Raw genomic sequence first — 15259 nt, forward strand, 5'->3', positions numbered from 1 at the left:
AAAAATCTTCCTTCCTTCCAATTAATTAGCAACATGGAGATCAGCTAAGTTTGCCTCTACTTCAGCCCTAGCACAATCTAGAACTGAGAAATGCATCTTGTGCCCTAAATTCATATTCATGGCATACTGAGCAAGCTTGTGGGTTACCTTGTTCCTCTCCCTTGGAATGTGCACCATATAGTCTGTCCAGCTCTTCAAAGTCAGTAGATGAGCAACATCCACAAGGACTACAGCAATCTCATGATGAGGATTAATAAAAGCTGAAGGTAGCATTCTGATTAGAACCTCTGCATCTGTTTCCACCTCCAAGAATTTAATTCTGAACTCCTTAGCCATATCCAAATCTTCCCTGATAGCATAAAGTTCAGCTGCTAATGGAGTTATAGTGTTGTATTTGTTGGAGAACCCAATATACCTGTAATCCCCCATATTTTAAGCTAAATTATAATTTATTTATATATTATTCTTGTAATTATATTTATGGTAATTTCATTAATTAAATTATTTTTATGGAAGGATTTAAATAAACTAGTGTATTTTTTTATTAATTTACTAGTAATTCTAACATAACCCAAAACCCAAATACTACTCCTAATCTAATTAGGAAATTAAAGCCCAAATAAAAACCCTTATACTCCTTCTCCTCCCTCAACTCTCACGTAAAAAAAAAAAAAAAAAAGAGCCCTCTTCTCCTCCTACTGCTTTCACGATCAAAGAGAAAAAAAAAAAAAAAAAAAAAAAAAAAACAACAAACCTGCTGCTACAGTGCTGCCGCCAGCAGCACCACCGCCCTGCCGCCAGCAGCCACCGCGCGCCGCCAGCAGCCACCGCCCAACAGTTGTCTCCTCCCTTTCTCCTTCCCTTATTTCTCCTTCTCTTATTCTTGTTATTTTTAATTAAAGTTTTAATCTTTGTTCTTAAATTGTTATTATTATGGTTTGATTATACATATGAAGTATAAAAGATTATAAATTTATGAGTTTTAACATGTTTAGTTTATTATTGAAAATTTCAGATTTTGTATTATGTAAAAATTAGGGTTTATACCTTGAATTTTCATGTTTTAGGGCTTGAAAACGTGTTTAGCAAGTTAGTCATCAATACTATGATTTCATAATAATAAAACCCATAATTTCATAATTAAAATTAATTTTCAGATTATGTATTTTGTGAAATTGGAGTTTTATGTTGGTTATTTGAAGGATTTGAAGGTTTTAATGTGAAATATACTATTATAGTTATTGATTTATGTATGTAGATCTTTAAAAGCTTGAATCTTGCAATTTAATTTATTTTTCAGATTTTATATAATCTGATTTTTATTAGTTTTGAGTCAAAAATAAAGGTCTAGTATGCTTCCTTATGTTTTAAACAACTATTTATGAAATATGATGAGTATAGATTATTTGAATTGCAAAAACTACTAATAAAGTAAATTTTCAGCATATTCTGGTGAATTGAACTTGCTGGAATTTTATATTATACACTATATTTTCATAATTTTGACATATAAACTTATAGTTGGAATGTTATATTACTACTAATGGCTATTGGGGACAATTTAAAGGCTTTGTTTTGACGATTTAAGAGGTTTTAAAGTAATTTAGTATTGCTGTAAATTTATTTGCTTGGGTATTGATTTATTCCTTATTATTTGGTTTAGGAGAGGACTTTGTAGAAGGTGATTTCTAGTCTTTAAAGTGGCCAATCGAATTGTTTACTCAAGGTACGTACAAGTTACAAAACCTTGCTTTTAGGTGCATGTTTAAGGATGGATCGAGAACTTAGTATCATGTCTAGGGATGACTGGGTTAAATTGGTTGGTTATACATTGTGAATTTCCTTTGACGTGCACTATTCCTTATTGTAATTATTGGTTATGTTCTAATTATGCAAAGTGTGCTTAGAGGCAAAGGTATGTGATTGGTGAAATGATTTAATTATTACTCATTCATGATTTAATGAAATAGGATGAGTAAATGAATTGGTTCATGTCTTATAAGACAAGGTTAAGAGTTTGGGGTGCCTTATGCACTCAAGGTGTTTATACACCGAGGTAGTAAAGGAATAAATAATAAATGTTGCTTGCCACTAATAAATCAAGAATTGAAATTGAAAAGTTGTTTTACTTGATTGAATTGATATTGGAATGATTGAATTGTTATGCATATGAGTCATCACCAAGTCTAAACCTGTAAATCACGTAAAGTGCAAGATGGATGAGCAATAAAACTCTGGATTGGTGCACTTCTGGAGTAATGACAATCAGGGGTTGGGGTACATGGGGTATTAGCCGTGTACTTTTCTCGAGGCCGTCTGATCTACGAGTCTCTTATTTCAAATACTTTTTCAAAACTAGGAGTTAGGTGAGATCTCATACTAACTACGGTCACGGAGTCGCGCCCGTGGTCGTTGGATGTTTATTGATGTTTCCGAAAGGAGGCATGGGGTTTTTCTTTATTGATGTTCCAAATGGGACATGGGTTGGACAACCTTGTCTATTGCTAAATCCAATGAATAAATTGAAATGAATTAGCTACTATCAGCTAGTGGAGTCTTAATAAATTAAATAATCGAGTCGTATGTTGAGTTTGTGATTTAATGATGCGTATGATTGATTATTAGTAGCATGTTAAGTACTTCCTTATTTTACTTTGCAGCTTGTATGTACTCAGCTTTGCTGATTGCGTGCTTTTGTGTGTGTGTCCTTCTTTGGTCATGGCCTTCGCCTTCAAATGACCCTGTGACGATCCAATTTTTACACTTGTAATATTGGGGAGCAGAATAACCACAGGTTCTCTCACATGCAGCATTCATCAGGGTTGTGGGATCTTGAGTAGAGAGTTGGTTGCTTATTTTCGCGTTTCTTGCAAGTTTGATTTTATTTAACTCGATTTCACTTGACACCATTTCTTTTGGTTTAAGTTTGTTTTAACACTGAATTTTAATTACTTACTTATGCTTTTGGGTTTTGAATAAGGGCCTTAAAGGTTCCAACTTGTAATACTTTGCTTTGAGGTTTATTTAAACTGTTTTGGTTTTCCGCTGCTAACTTCTGTAATAGCCTTAACGTTTGAACACGTGGCGGTAGCACTCCAGTAATTCTCTTGGATTTGTTCAGGTTATTTACAGGTTTCTCACAGGTTTAAAGAGAGAATTATTGGGGTGTTACAAAGTGGTATCAGAGCTTAGGTTTAGATTTAATTACCACTAAAGCCAATTAGCTTAACATGTCTTAGGCGCCTAACTAATTAACATTGAGGATTTAAGTTCAAAGGCTAAAGTGATTTTTTCGAAACTTAGTATGTTTGAACACGTGGCGGTAGCACTCCAGTAATTCTCTTGGATTTGTTCAGGTTATTTACAGGTTTCTCACAGGTTTAAAGAGAGAATTATTGGGGTGTTACAAAGTGGTATCAGAGCTAAAATGATTTTAAAGTTTATTTTGTCTACTTGGTGAGCTTTGGGTAGACTTAAGAAGGGATTTCATGCATATTCCATACACATCTTTACATTTTATTGTCACTTGAAGTGCCATTTTTCTTATTTATCTAACATGTAGTAATTAATGTCTTAATTGATGTGTTTTGTGATGTGCTTGTGTTATGCTTTTGTATGTTCGTTGCGTTGGGATGACGTAGAAAGGAGATGAGTGACTCAGTAAGCACGTCTGGAAGCACGAATAATGCTATTAGGAACAACCCTGTTGTTGTGTCTGAGGATGAGAATGATGCGCGAAGTGAAGATACCTTAGAGAGGTACGAAAGGATTATGACGCCAGATAATCCTGATGAAGAAGACTACCAGTATATACATGAGTTTAAAACTGCGAAGAATAAGAAGCATAAGATTAAAACTTATACAAGAATGTTCCATGACTATACCCTTATTGACTTTCCAGATGAGGATAACCTTGAATGGCTACAACCACCACTGGAAGATCCAAATGCGGGAAAGAGAGCCACTAGGAATCCTAATCCGCTTCACAAGTATATAACTATTGAAGATTCAGATGATGAAAAGGATCCCGATTTTGATGTCAATAGCTATGATGAAAAGAAAGATAGGAACAGCAATGTGATACCTTGAGGTTTTTTTTTTTTTAGGGTAGAGTTAGCATGAATAAGGCAACTTGCCATTAATAATAGTTATTAGAACTTTATTATAGTATGCTTTAGATGATTGATTTAAATAAGTAGCTAGAGCTATAGAGTTATTATTCTTTGGGATTCATACTTTTATTTAAGTTATAATAAAGTCATTATTTTATATTAGAAGTTTCATTTTACTAATATTGGTGAGCCAAAGAAAGTTAAAGTTTGTGAAATAAAGATTTTAAGATATTTCCTTTGGGTATGATTAAGCTAGTAAGAGTGACGTGGTATGGGGAATATTTTCTTAACTTTACTTTAATTTGGGTGTGAATTGTGTTTATATTTGTATGATTCTACTTGGGACAAAGGGGTGCAAAGCAAGGTGCCCTTTTGAACCAATATATGTGATATTTATTATGATGATCCTATGAGTATATGCGTATGGTATTTGAACTAGAGTATGATGTCCCTATATTTTTAGGCGTAAAACTACCATGGCCAATAACGCCGCCCTTGCTGAAGCCATCCGAATGTTGGCAGAGAATCTGAACCAAAACCGAGGGGATCAGCTTGACCCCCAGGCAGAAATGTTCAAGAAGCTAGCACAAGTAAGACCCCCAGTGTTCAAGGGAGGTGCGGACCCCACCTTCTTAGAGAACTGGATACGCGAGTTTGACAAATTGTTCGTGGCACTGAACTGCCCTGATAATCTGAAGGTGGATCAGGCAGCCATGTATCTTAAGGACGAAGCTGACATTTGGTGGAGAGATAATTGTGAGCTAGTGAAAGCCAAGCCTAACTTTGGGTGGGAGGTATTCAAAACCGCTTTAAGAGACAAATTCTACCCTCCTTTCCTAAAGAAACAAAAAGCCCAGGAGTTCATAAACTTGGAAATGGGGCAGATGACAATCTCCGAGTATTATAATAAGTTTATGGCACTTGCTAGGTTTGCCCATGAAGTAGTACCCACTGAGGAGCTGAAGGCTCAGAGATTTGAGCAAGGGTTAACTAACCAACTGCAAAAAGACCTAGCGGGGAAGGTATTTAAAACTCTAGACAAGGTATATGAAAGAGCTGCCCACATGTACCACCTAAATTCTAAGAGTGTGGGAGAGACTGCCAAGGCCGGGGAGAAGAGGAAGGACTTTGGGAGACCAGAGCACCAAAGTAGCTATAAGAGGCCTAGGAATGGGAACTCATTTGATAGAGGTGACCAAACTGCTAGCAACTCTTCTACTGTTAGCAATGGAGAGAGAACCTACCATTGTAAGAGGTGTAGGAGAAACCACCCTGGGAGAGATTGTGATGGGAATTTAGTGACTTGTAGGTTCTGTAACAAGAAGGGGCACAGGGAATATGAGTGTTACACCAAACAAAAACAACAGGGAAATGGTGGGAATGGTGGGAACACCCAACAGAGGCCTAACAATTTCAACAACCAGGGGAACAGGGGAAATGGTCAGGATGGGAAGTTCGGCAATGGAAGCAACAACAACAACAGATCTGGCAACAACAGCAACAACTCAGGCAACAACAACAATGGTTACCAGACAAGAAACAACACTCCCGGACGCTTGACTGTGATGAGCAAGGGAGAAGCTGAGAGGTCCTCAGATGTAGTTACTGGTACTTTTTCTATTCATTCTGCCTCTGTCAACACTTTGTTTGACTCTGGAGCAGCTTACTCTTTCATTTCTACTTCAGTTGTGCGCAAATTAAACTTAACTGAGTCCAGTCATGTTGATGTGTCGGTTAGTCTGCCTACTGGCAAACTTGTCCATTGTAATAGAATATTCAAAGGCTTGCCTTTGAAAATAGGAGAAGCTATCTTTCCTTCGAATCTTATTGAGTTTAATCTAGGGGATTTGGATGTAATTCTGGGGATGGATTGGTTGAGCTCATACAAGGCCAAGATAGATTGTGAGATGCAGAGGGTGCAGTTGAGAGATCCTTTGGGCAAGAAGGTGTCATATAGACGTTTAGGGAAGCCTAAGGGTTTTGGGATCATTTCTGCTTTGAAAGTCAAGAAGCTAGTGAGTAAGGGATGTCCATTGTACTTTTGCTGTGTCCAAGATTTGAGTATGAGTGAGAGTAGGCGAATGGAGGATGTACCCATTGTGAATGAGTTTTTAGATGTTTTTCCAGAAGAGATTTCAGGAATGCCACCTAAGAGGGAACTTGAGTTTACCATTGATTTAGTCCCAGGAGCTGCACCTATCTCAAAAGCACCTTATAGGATGGCACCAGCTGAGATGAGTGAGCTAAAGGCTCAATTACAGGAGTTGTTAGACAAGGGGTTCATTAGGCCTAGTGCATCACCTTGGGGAGCACCTGTGTTATTTGTGAAAAAGAAGGATGGAAGCTTGAGGCTATGTATTGATTACAGAGAGCTGAATAATGTGACTGTGAAGAATAAGTACCCTTTACCTAGGATAGATGACTTGTTTGACCAGCTAAAGGGGCCAAGTGTGTTTTCGAAGATTGATTTGAGGTCGGGGTATCATCAGTTGAAGGTTGCAGATAAAGACATTCCAAAAACAGCCTTCAGAACTCGATATGGGAATTATGAGTTTACTGTCATACCTTTTGGGTTAACCAATGCACCAGCCATATTCATGGACTTGATGAACCGAGTGTTTCATGAGTATTTGGATAAGTTTGTGGTTGTATTCATTGATGACATTTTGGTGTATTCGAAGAATGAGGAAGAACATGCTGAGCACTTGAGAACTACCCTTGAAACCCTTAGAAAGAACAAGTTGTATGCTAAGTTTTCTAAGTGTGATTTTTGGTTGGAGAAGGTTGCATTTTTGGGGCATTACATTTCGAAAGAGGGTGTATCTGTGGATCCTGCGAAGATTAAGGCAGTAAGTGAGTGGCCAACACCTAAGAATGTGACTGATGTTCGTAGTTTCTTGGGATTAGCTGGGTATTATAGAAGGTTTGTTAAGGATTTTTCGAAGATAGCTAGACCCATGACTACCCTTATGAAGAAGCAGAGTAAGTTTGAGTGGAATGAGAGTTGTGAGTCAGCTTTTCAAACCCTCAAAGAGCGATTGACTACTGCACCAGTGCTGGTATTACCCGATGGGAAAGAAGGATTCGAAGTGTATAGTGATGCTTCAAAGCATGGTTTGGGATGTGTATTACAGCAGAATGGAAAGGTGATCGCATATGCATCGAGACAACTGAAGAAACATGAGGTAAATTACCCTACCCATGACTTGGAGCTTGCAGCTGTTGTGTTTGCCTTGAAGATTTGGAGGCACTACCTTTATGGTGTTTCTTGTAAGATCTTCACAGACCATAAGAGCCTAAAGTACATCTTCACCCAAGATCATTTGAATATGCGGCAACGTAGATGGCTAGAGTACCTCACAGACTACCATGTCCACATTCAGTATCATGAGGGAAAGGCAAATGTAGTTGCTGATGCCCTTAGCAGAAAGTCGAGTCATAATGTCAATGCTTTAATTGTGGCTAATGAGTTGTGTGAAGATATGAGGAGACTGAACCTTGAGGTTATCAATCAAGGAGAGTTAGAGGGATTACTGAGTGCTTTAACCATCCAACCTACCATATTTGAGGAGATTAGGGAAAAGCAACTGGAGGAAGAGTCGTTTCAAAAGATTAGGGATCGGGTGACTAGTGGTGCGGAGACTGAATTCAAGATTCATGAAGATGGGAGTCTGAGATATAAAGAGAGATGGTGTATACCACAGAAGTGCGAGGAGATTAAAAGAAAAAGCATGGAGGAGTGCCATAATACACCTTATTCAGTTCACCCCGGGGGAGATAAGTTGTATAAGGACTTGAAAGAGTTCTATTGGTGGCCGAATATGAAGAGAGAGGTAGCTGAGTTTGTATCCAAGTGTCTGACGTGCCAGAAGGTGAAGATAGATCACAAGAGACCCATGGGAAAAGTACAACCCTTGGAGATACCGGAATGGAAGTGGGATTCTATATCCATGGACTTTGTGACAGGCTTACCCAAGACTCGTTCTGGGAATGACACGATTTGGGTGATTGTGGATAGACTTACTAAGTCAGCGATGTTCATTCCTATCAAAGAGACCTGGAAAAAGAAGCAGCTAGCAAGTGTCTATGTGAAGAATGTAGTTCGGTTGCATGGAGTTCCTAAGGACATAGTGTCAGATAGAGATTCGAGGTTTCTATCAAAGTTTTGGCAAAAAGTGCAGGAGAACCTTGGGACAACATTGAAGATGAGTACTGTTTTTCACCCTGCAACGGATGGTTAGACTGAGAGAACAAACCAAACTATGGAGGATATGTTACGAGCTTGTGCTTTAGATTTCCAAGGAAATTGGGAGGATCACCTACCTTTGATAGAATTCTCCTACAATAACAGTTACCATGCAAGCATCAAGATGGCACCTTTTGAAGCACTATATGGAAGGAAGTGCAGAAGTCCAGTTTGCTGGAATGACTACAGTGAACGGGTTACTTTGGGTACAGATTTCATTGAGGATATGGTGGGCAAGGTGAGACTAATCCAGTCGCGTATCAAGGCAGCACAAGATAGACAGAAAAGTTATGCTGACTTAAAGAGAAGAAATGATGAGTTTAATGTTGGGGACAAGGTCTTTCTGAAAGTTTCTCCAACAAAAGGTGTGATGCGATTTGGCAAGAAAGGGAAACTTAGTGCTAAGTATGTGGGGCCATATGAAATCCTACAACGTGTGGGAAAGGTGGCTTACAGATTGGCTTTGCCAATGGAGTTTGAGAAAATGCATGATGTGTTCCACATTTCACAGCTAAAGAAGTATGTGCCTAGTGAAACCCATGTTTTGCAACCGGAGACTATTCAATTAGATGAGTCTCTAACTTATGAAGAAAGACCAGTAAAGATACTAGATCACAAAGTGCGCAGTACTAGAAACAAAGATGTGAAGATAGTGAAGGTCCTTTGGTCTAATCAGGAGTATGAAGAAGCTACTTGGGAGGCCGAGGAAGAAATGAGGAACAAATATCCCGAGTTATTTGACGAGGTGAGTTACGAGGGCGTAACTCTTTTCTTTTGAGGGGGGAAGAATGCGATGTAATTTCGCGCTTTTACCTCAATTATACCATTTATTGCTTGATTTTGCACGTTTTTGCATGTTTTTGGTTATCATTATGCATTATTATTGCGTTTACATACAATAAAAGTATGTACACTTAAGCTAAATATGAGTTCATTGAGTACAAAGTCCGATTTGTTAAGTATGTTTGTTAAGAAGCAAGCAATTTACAGCAATACAAAACACAAAAAGTTTGAATGACTTTGGAAAATTATGGTTTTTGGGTTAAGTTTCGAGGGCGAAACTTCTTTTAAGAGGGGTAGATTGTAATCCCCCATATTTTAAGCTAAATTATAATTTATTTATATATTATTCTTGTAATTATATTTATGGTAATTTCATTAATTAAATTATTTTTATGGAAGGATTTAAATAAACTAGTGTATTTTTTTATTAATTTACTAGTAATTCTAACATAACCCAAAACCCAAATACTACTCCTAATCTAATTAGGAAATTAAAGCCCAAATAAAAACCCTTATACTCCTTCTCCTCCCTCAACTCTCACGTAAAAAAAAAAAAAAAAAAAGAGCCCTCTTCTCCTCCTACTGCTTTCACGATCAAAGAGAAAAAAAAAAAAAAAAAAAAAAAAAACAACAAACCTGCTGCTACAGTGCTGCCGCCAGCAGCACCACCGCCCTGCCGCCAGCAGCCACCGCGCGCCGCCAGCAGCCACCGCCCAACAGTTGTCTCCTCCCTTTCTCCTTCCCTTATTTCTCCTTCTCTTATTCTTGTTATTTTTAATTAAAGTTTTAATCTTTGTTCTTAAATTGTTATTATTATGGTTTGATTATACATATGAAGTATAAAAGATTATAAATTTATGAGTTTTAACATGTTTAGTTTATTATTGAAAATTTCAGATTTTGTATTATGTAAAAATTAGGGTTTATACCTTGAATTTTCATGTTTTAGGGCTTGAAAACGTGTTTAGCAAGTTAGTCATCAATACTATGATTTCATAATAATAAAACCCATAATTTCATAATTAAAATTAATTTTCAGATTATGTATTTTGTGAAATTGGAGTTTTATGTTGGTTATTTGAAGGATTTGAAGGTTTTAATGTGAAATATACTATTATAGTTATTGATTTATGTATGTAGATCTTTAAAAGCTTGAATCTTGCAATTTAATTTATTTTTCAGATTTTATATAATCTGATTTTTATTAGTTTTGAGTCAAAAATAAAGGTCTAGTATGCTTCCTTATGTTTTAAACAACTATTTATGAAATATGATGAGTATAGATTATTTGAATTGCAAAAACTACTAATAAAGTAAATTTTCAGCATATTCTGGTGAATTGAACTTGCTGGAATTTTATATTATACACTATATTTTCATAATTTTGACATATAAACTTATAGTTGGAATGTTATATTACTACTAATGGCTATTGGGGACAATTTAAAGGCTTTGTTTTGACGATTTAAGAGGTTTTAAAGTAATTTAGTATTGCTGTAAATTTATTTGCTTGGGTATTGATTTATTCCTTATTATTTGGTTTAGGAGAGGACTTTGTAGAAGGTGATTTCTAGTCTTTAAAGTGGCCAATCGAATTGTTTACTCAAGGTACGTACAAGTTACAAAACCTTGATTTTAGGTGCATGTTTAAGGATGGATCGAGAACTTAGTATCATGTCTAGGGATGACTGGGTTAAATTGGTTGGTTATACATTGTGAATTTCCTTTGACGTGCACTATTCCTTATTGTAATTATTGGTTATGTTCTAATTATGCAAAGTGTGCTTAGAGGCAAAGGTATGTGATTGGTGAAATGATTTAATTATTACTCATTCATGATTTAATGAAATAGGATGAGTAAATGAATTGGTTCATGTCTTATAAGACAAGGTTAAGAGTTTGGGGTGCCTTATGCACTCAAGGTGTTTATACACCGAGGTAGTAAAGGAATAAATAATAAATGTTGCTTGCCACTAATAAATCAAGAATTGAAATTGAAAAGTTGTTTTACTTGATTGAATTGATATTGGAATGATTGAATTGTTATGCATATGAGTCATCACCAAGTCTAAACCTGTAAATCACGTAAAGTGCAAGATGGATGAGCAATAAAACTCTGGATTGGTGCACTTCTGGAGTAATGACAATCAGGGGTTGGGGTACATGGGGTATTAGCCGTGTACTTTTCTCGAGGCCGTCTGATCTACGAGTCTCTTATTTCAAATACTTTTTCAAAACTAGGAGTTAGGTGAGATCTCATACTAACTACGGTCACGGAGTCGCGCCCGTGATCGTTGGATGTTTATTGATGTTTCCGAAAGGAGGCATGGGGTTTTTCTTTATTGATGTTCCAAATGGGACATGGGTTGGACAACCTTGTCTATTGCTAAATCCAATGAATAAATTGAAATGAATTAGCTACTATCAGCTAGTGGAGTCTTAATAAATTAAATAATCGAGTCGTATGTTGAGTTTGTGATTTAATGATGCGTATGATTGATTATTAGTAGCATGTTAAGTACTTCCTTATTTTACTTTGCAGCTTGTATGTACTCAGCTTTGCTGATTGCGTGCTTTTGTGTGTGTGTCCTTCTTTGGTCATGGCCTTCGCCTTCAAATGACCCTGTGACGATCCAATTTTTACACTTGTAATATTGGGGAGCAGAATAACCACAGGTTCTCTCACATGCAGCATTCATCAGGGTTGTGGGATCTTGAGTAGAGAGTTGGTTGCTTATTTTCGCGTTTCTTGCAAGTTTGATTTTATTTAACTCGATTTCACTTGACACCATTTCTTTTGGTTTAAGTTTGTTTTAACACTGAATTTTAATTACTTACTTATGCTTTTGGGTTTTGAATAAGGGCCTTAAAGGTTCCAACTTGTAATACTTTGCTTTGAGGTTTATTTAAACTGTTTTGGTTTTCCGCTGCTAACTTCTGTAATAGCCTTAACGTTTGAACACGTGGCGGTAGCACTCCAGTAATTCTCTTGGATTTGTTCAGGTTATTTACAGGTTTCTCACAGGTTTAAAGAGAGAATTATTGGGGTGTTACAATACCAACCACCTGAAGGAGTCCTGATGATTCCTCCTTCTCCAGCATCAGCAGAGCTTTTCCAGGCACCATCCACATTGAGTTTAACAAAACTTGGAGGCGAGCCAACCCATCTTGGAGGCTTAGCAACAGCAATGCCTTTTCCCTTACCCTAGACGGTATCCTGCAAAACATGGTTAGTAATTTGGCGGTCAATTATGTAACCATTAAACACTGAGAACTTCGAGTACTCAACAGCCTCAAAGATCAATTTATTTCTTGTTTTTCAAAGATGCCATAAAGAAGGGATGAAAGTGGTGACCCATTTGCTATTCAAAGATAGATTGTAAAGGATCCAATCATTCCAGGAATGACCAAAAAACTTATCATAGCTGAAATTTTTTAGCTTTTTAATCTTATCAAAGATCAATTGCTAAACTACATTAGCCTTTGAGCAATCCCTAAAAAGATGAATAAGGGATTCCTCCACTTGCCTACAGCAAGCACAAACTGGATCAAAATCTGGGATTAAGAATTTAATTTTGCTTCCCACAAGGAGGATAGACAAAATACAATTCCAGAAAAGCATTTTATACTTGAAGGGGACTCTTTGTTTCCAGAATTTTTCTAGTTGAGGCTGAAAGGGAGACCTAAATCTGATGGTTGATGAATAGCAAAATAAGCACTTTTAATGGTAAAAACACTCGTATTATCATGAAGCCATCTGACATTGTCTTTAGAATTGGAAAGAGAGGGATAAGATATGGGGATGGCTAAAATTTGTTGAATAATAGAAGAAGAGAATAGATAAGAAACATCCTTAAGATACCATTTTCCATTCCTAATAATATTATCCACTCTCCAATGAGCTTTCCTATATAGAACAGAACTATTAGTTAAGGTAAGAAAAAAAGGACCTTCCCCAACCCAATGATCATACTAGAGGGAAGTAGAACTACCATCCCCAATTATGATGATGGTACCCTTCCTAAGCAAGTCCCTACCTTTAAGAATATCCCTCTAAATGTCAGAATGGTTATGAGAAGAAATGCAATTCCAAAAGCTATCTCGTCTGAAATATTTATCTTTCATGATTTTGACCCAAAGCTTACTAGAGTCTGTAATGATAGTCTAACCTAACTTAGCCATAAAACAAATATTCCAATGTCTGAGATTTCTTATTCCTAACCCACCCTTGCCAATAGGATTCTGAACCTTAGACCAGCTTAACCTTGGAGAATAGTGTTTTTTATCCACTCTATTCCATAAAATTTTTTTGCACTTTCTTCCAGGGAGTAAATAACAGAAAGGGGCAAAAGATTAGTTTGCATGACATGAAGAGGATAAGAGTCCAAAACTAATTTAATCATAGTTGTTCTACCAGCCATATTCAAAAGCTTAGCCTGCCAACCCTTAATTCTATCTGAAGTCTTATTGAGCAAATCCCAATAGTTAGAAGCTTTTAACTTATTAGCATTGATTTCAAACCCTAAATATTTCCCAAAGGAAATACTAGATTTGAAACTAACAGAATGAGCAAGTTGTTGCCTAACAATGTGATCCATTTTTGGAGGGAAAACAATGCTAGACTTAAGCTCACTAACTTTGAGGCTTGAAAGTCTTCCAAATCTAGATAGAGTATCAAGCATGGTATCAAGATTAGAAAGGTTGGCGTGCCAAAGAGAAAGACATCATCTGCATATAAGAGATGTGACAAGGAAAATTTCTAGACACTTTAAGAGGTTTCCAGTGTCCCTGCTAAACTTCACTCTCTATCATATTAGATAATCTTTCCATACAGAGAATAAAAATATAACTAGATAGAGGATCCCCCTATCTAATACCCCTCCCTGGTTTGAAAGACTCTATAACCTCCCCATTCCATAGAACAGAAATGGAACTAGTAGAGACACAATGCATAATCAGCTTAATTAGTTTGCTAGGGAAATGAAAATGAATAAGAGTATGATAGATAAACTCCTACTCCAAACTATCATATGCTTTAGTTAAATCGAGTTTAAGAGCCATGATGTTTGTCCCCTTTCTACACTTCTTAAACTGATGAGCTACCTCTTTAATAAGGATAATATTATCTTCCATCCCCCTTCCCTTGATGAAACTGGATTGGAGAGGGATGATAATAATAGAAGGCATTAAAGGTCTCAAGCTTAAAGAAATCACCTTAGTGATCAACTTATAAATAGTATTACACAAACCTATGGGCCTGAATTCTGACATGCTGAGAGGATTGCCCTTTTTCGGGATAAAAGAAATCTAGGTTTGGTTAATATCTTCTGGGAAAAAACTATCATTGAACACTTTAGAAATGAACTCATGAATGCTACTACCCATGCTATCCCAAAAATGCTGATAAAAGACAGGCTTAATACCATTAGGACCTAGACTTTTGACATGACTCATATGAAAAAGACAATTTTTGACCTCTAAGAGCAAAGGAGGATCAACAAGAGACTTAAAACTATTAGGGCACAGGGTATCATTTAAAAGATTATTAGGAAAGAAGGAGAACTGAACAGTAGGGGTGAAAAGAATCTGAAAGTAATTTCTGGCCATAAACTTAAGCACATCCTGATCAGAAACTAGAGAATCACTTGAATCTTTCAAACATAAACTCTTCCCTCTACTTTTTTTAACTTTGGCTAAAATATGGAAATATTTGGTGTTATAATCTCCATATTTTGTCCAATTAATACATGCCTTTTGTGCCCATATAATTCTTTCCATTTTATAAATCTGATTATGCTCAAAAAGGAGATCCTTTTCCAGATTATCCAAAAAAGTCGAATAATTTTTAGCTAAAAAGATTTGAATGCCATCTAACCTAGCTAAAATATTCTTTTTTTTAATAGATAAACTGCCAAAAATGTTATGGTCCCAAGCTTTTATGTTTTTAAGAAAGTTGTTTCTACCTTCCATAGAAGGAATGAGAGTATCATTTGGGGCCCATTGTTGCATGAAAAAATGTTTAAAAGAATCATGTGAATCCATACCTCTTTACAACGAAAAGGGAAAGGGCCTTTGACAAGGGAATCTTCCAAAGTTACTAAAAGAGGACAACGATCAA

The 15259-nt window shown here is 36.5% G+C and overlaps 1 protein-coding gene across 1 annotated transcript; it reads left to right on the forward strand.

Moving 5' to 3' along the window:
* Positions 1-4588: 4588 nt before the first annotated feature.
* LOC145571143 (uncharacterized) lies at positions 4589-10311 on the forward strand. The gene is made up of 4 exons (XM_081630223.1): positions 4589-5570; positions 5775-6127; positions 9035-9103; positions 10282-10311. The coding sequence occupies exons 1-4, from the start codon at positions 4589-4591 to the stop codon at positions 10309-10311; spliced, it is 1434 nt and encodes a 477-aa protein (XP_081486349.1).
* The last annotated feature ends 4948 nt before the right edge of the window (positions 10312-15259 follow it).

The sequence above is a fragment of the Chenopodium album genome, chromosome 12, assembly GCF_948465745.1.
Source record: "Chenopodium album chromosome 12, dcCheAlbu1.1, whole genome shotgun sequence".
Lineage (NCBI taxonomy): Eukaryota > Viridiplantae > Streptophyta > Magnoliopsida > Caryophyllales > Amaranthaceae > Chenopodium > Chenopodium album.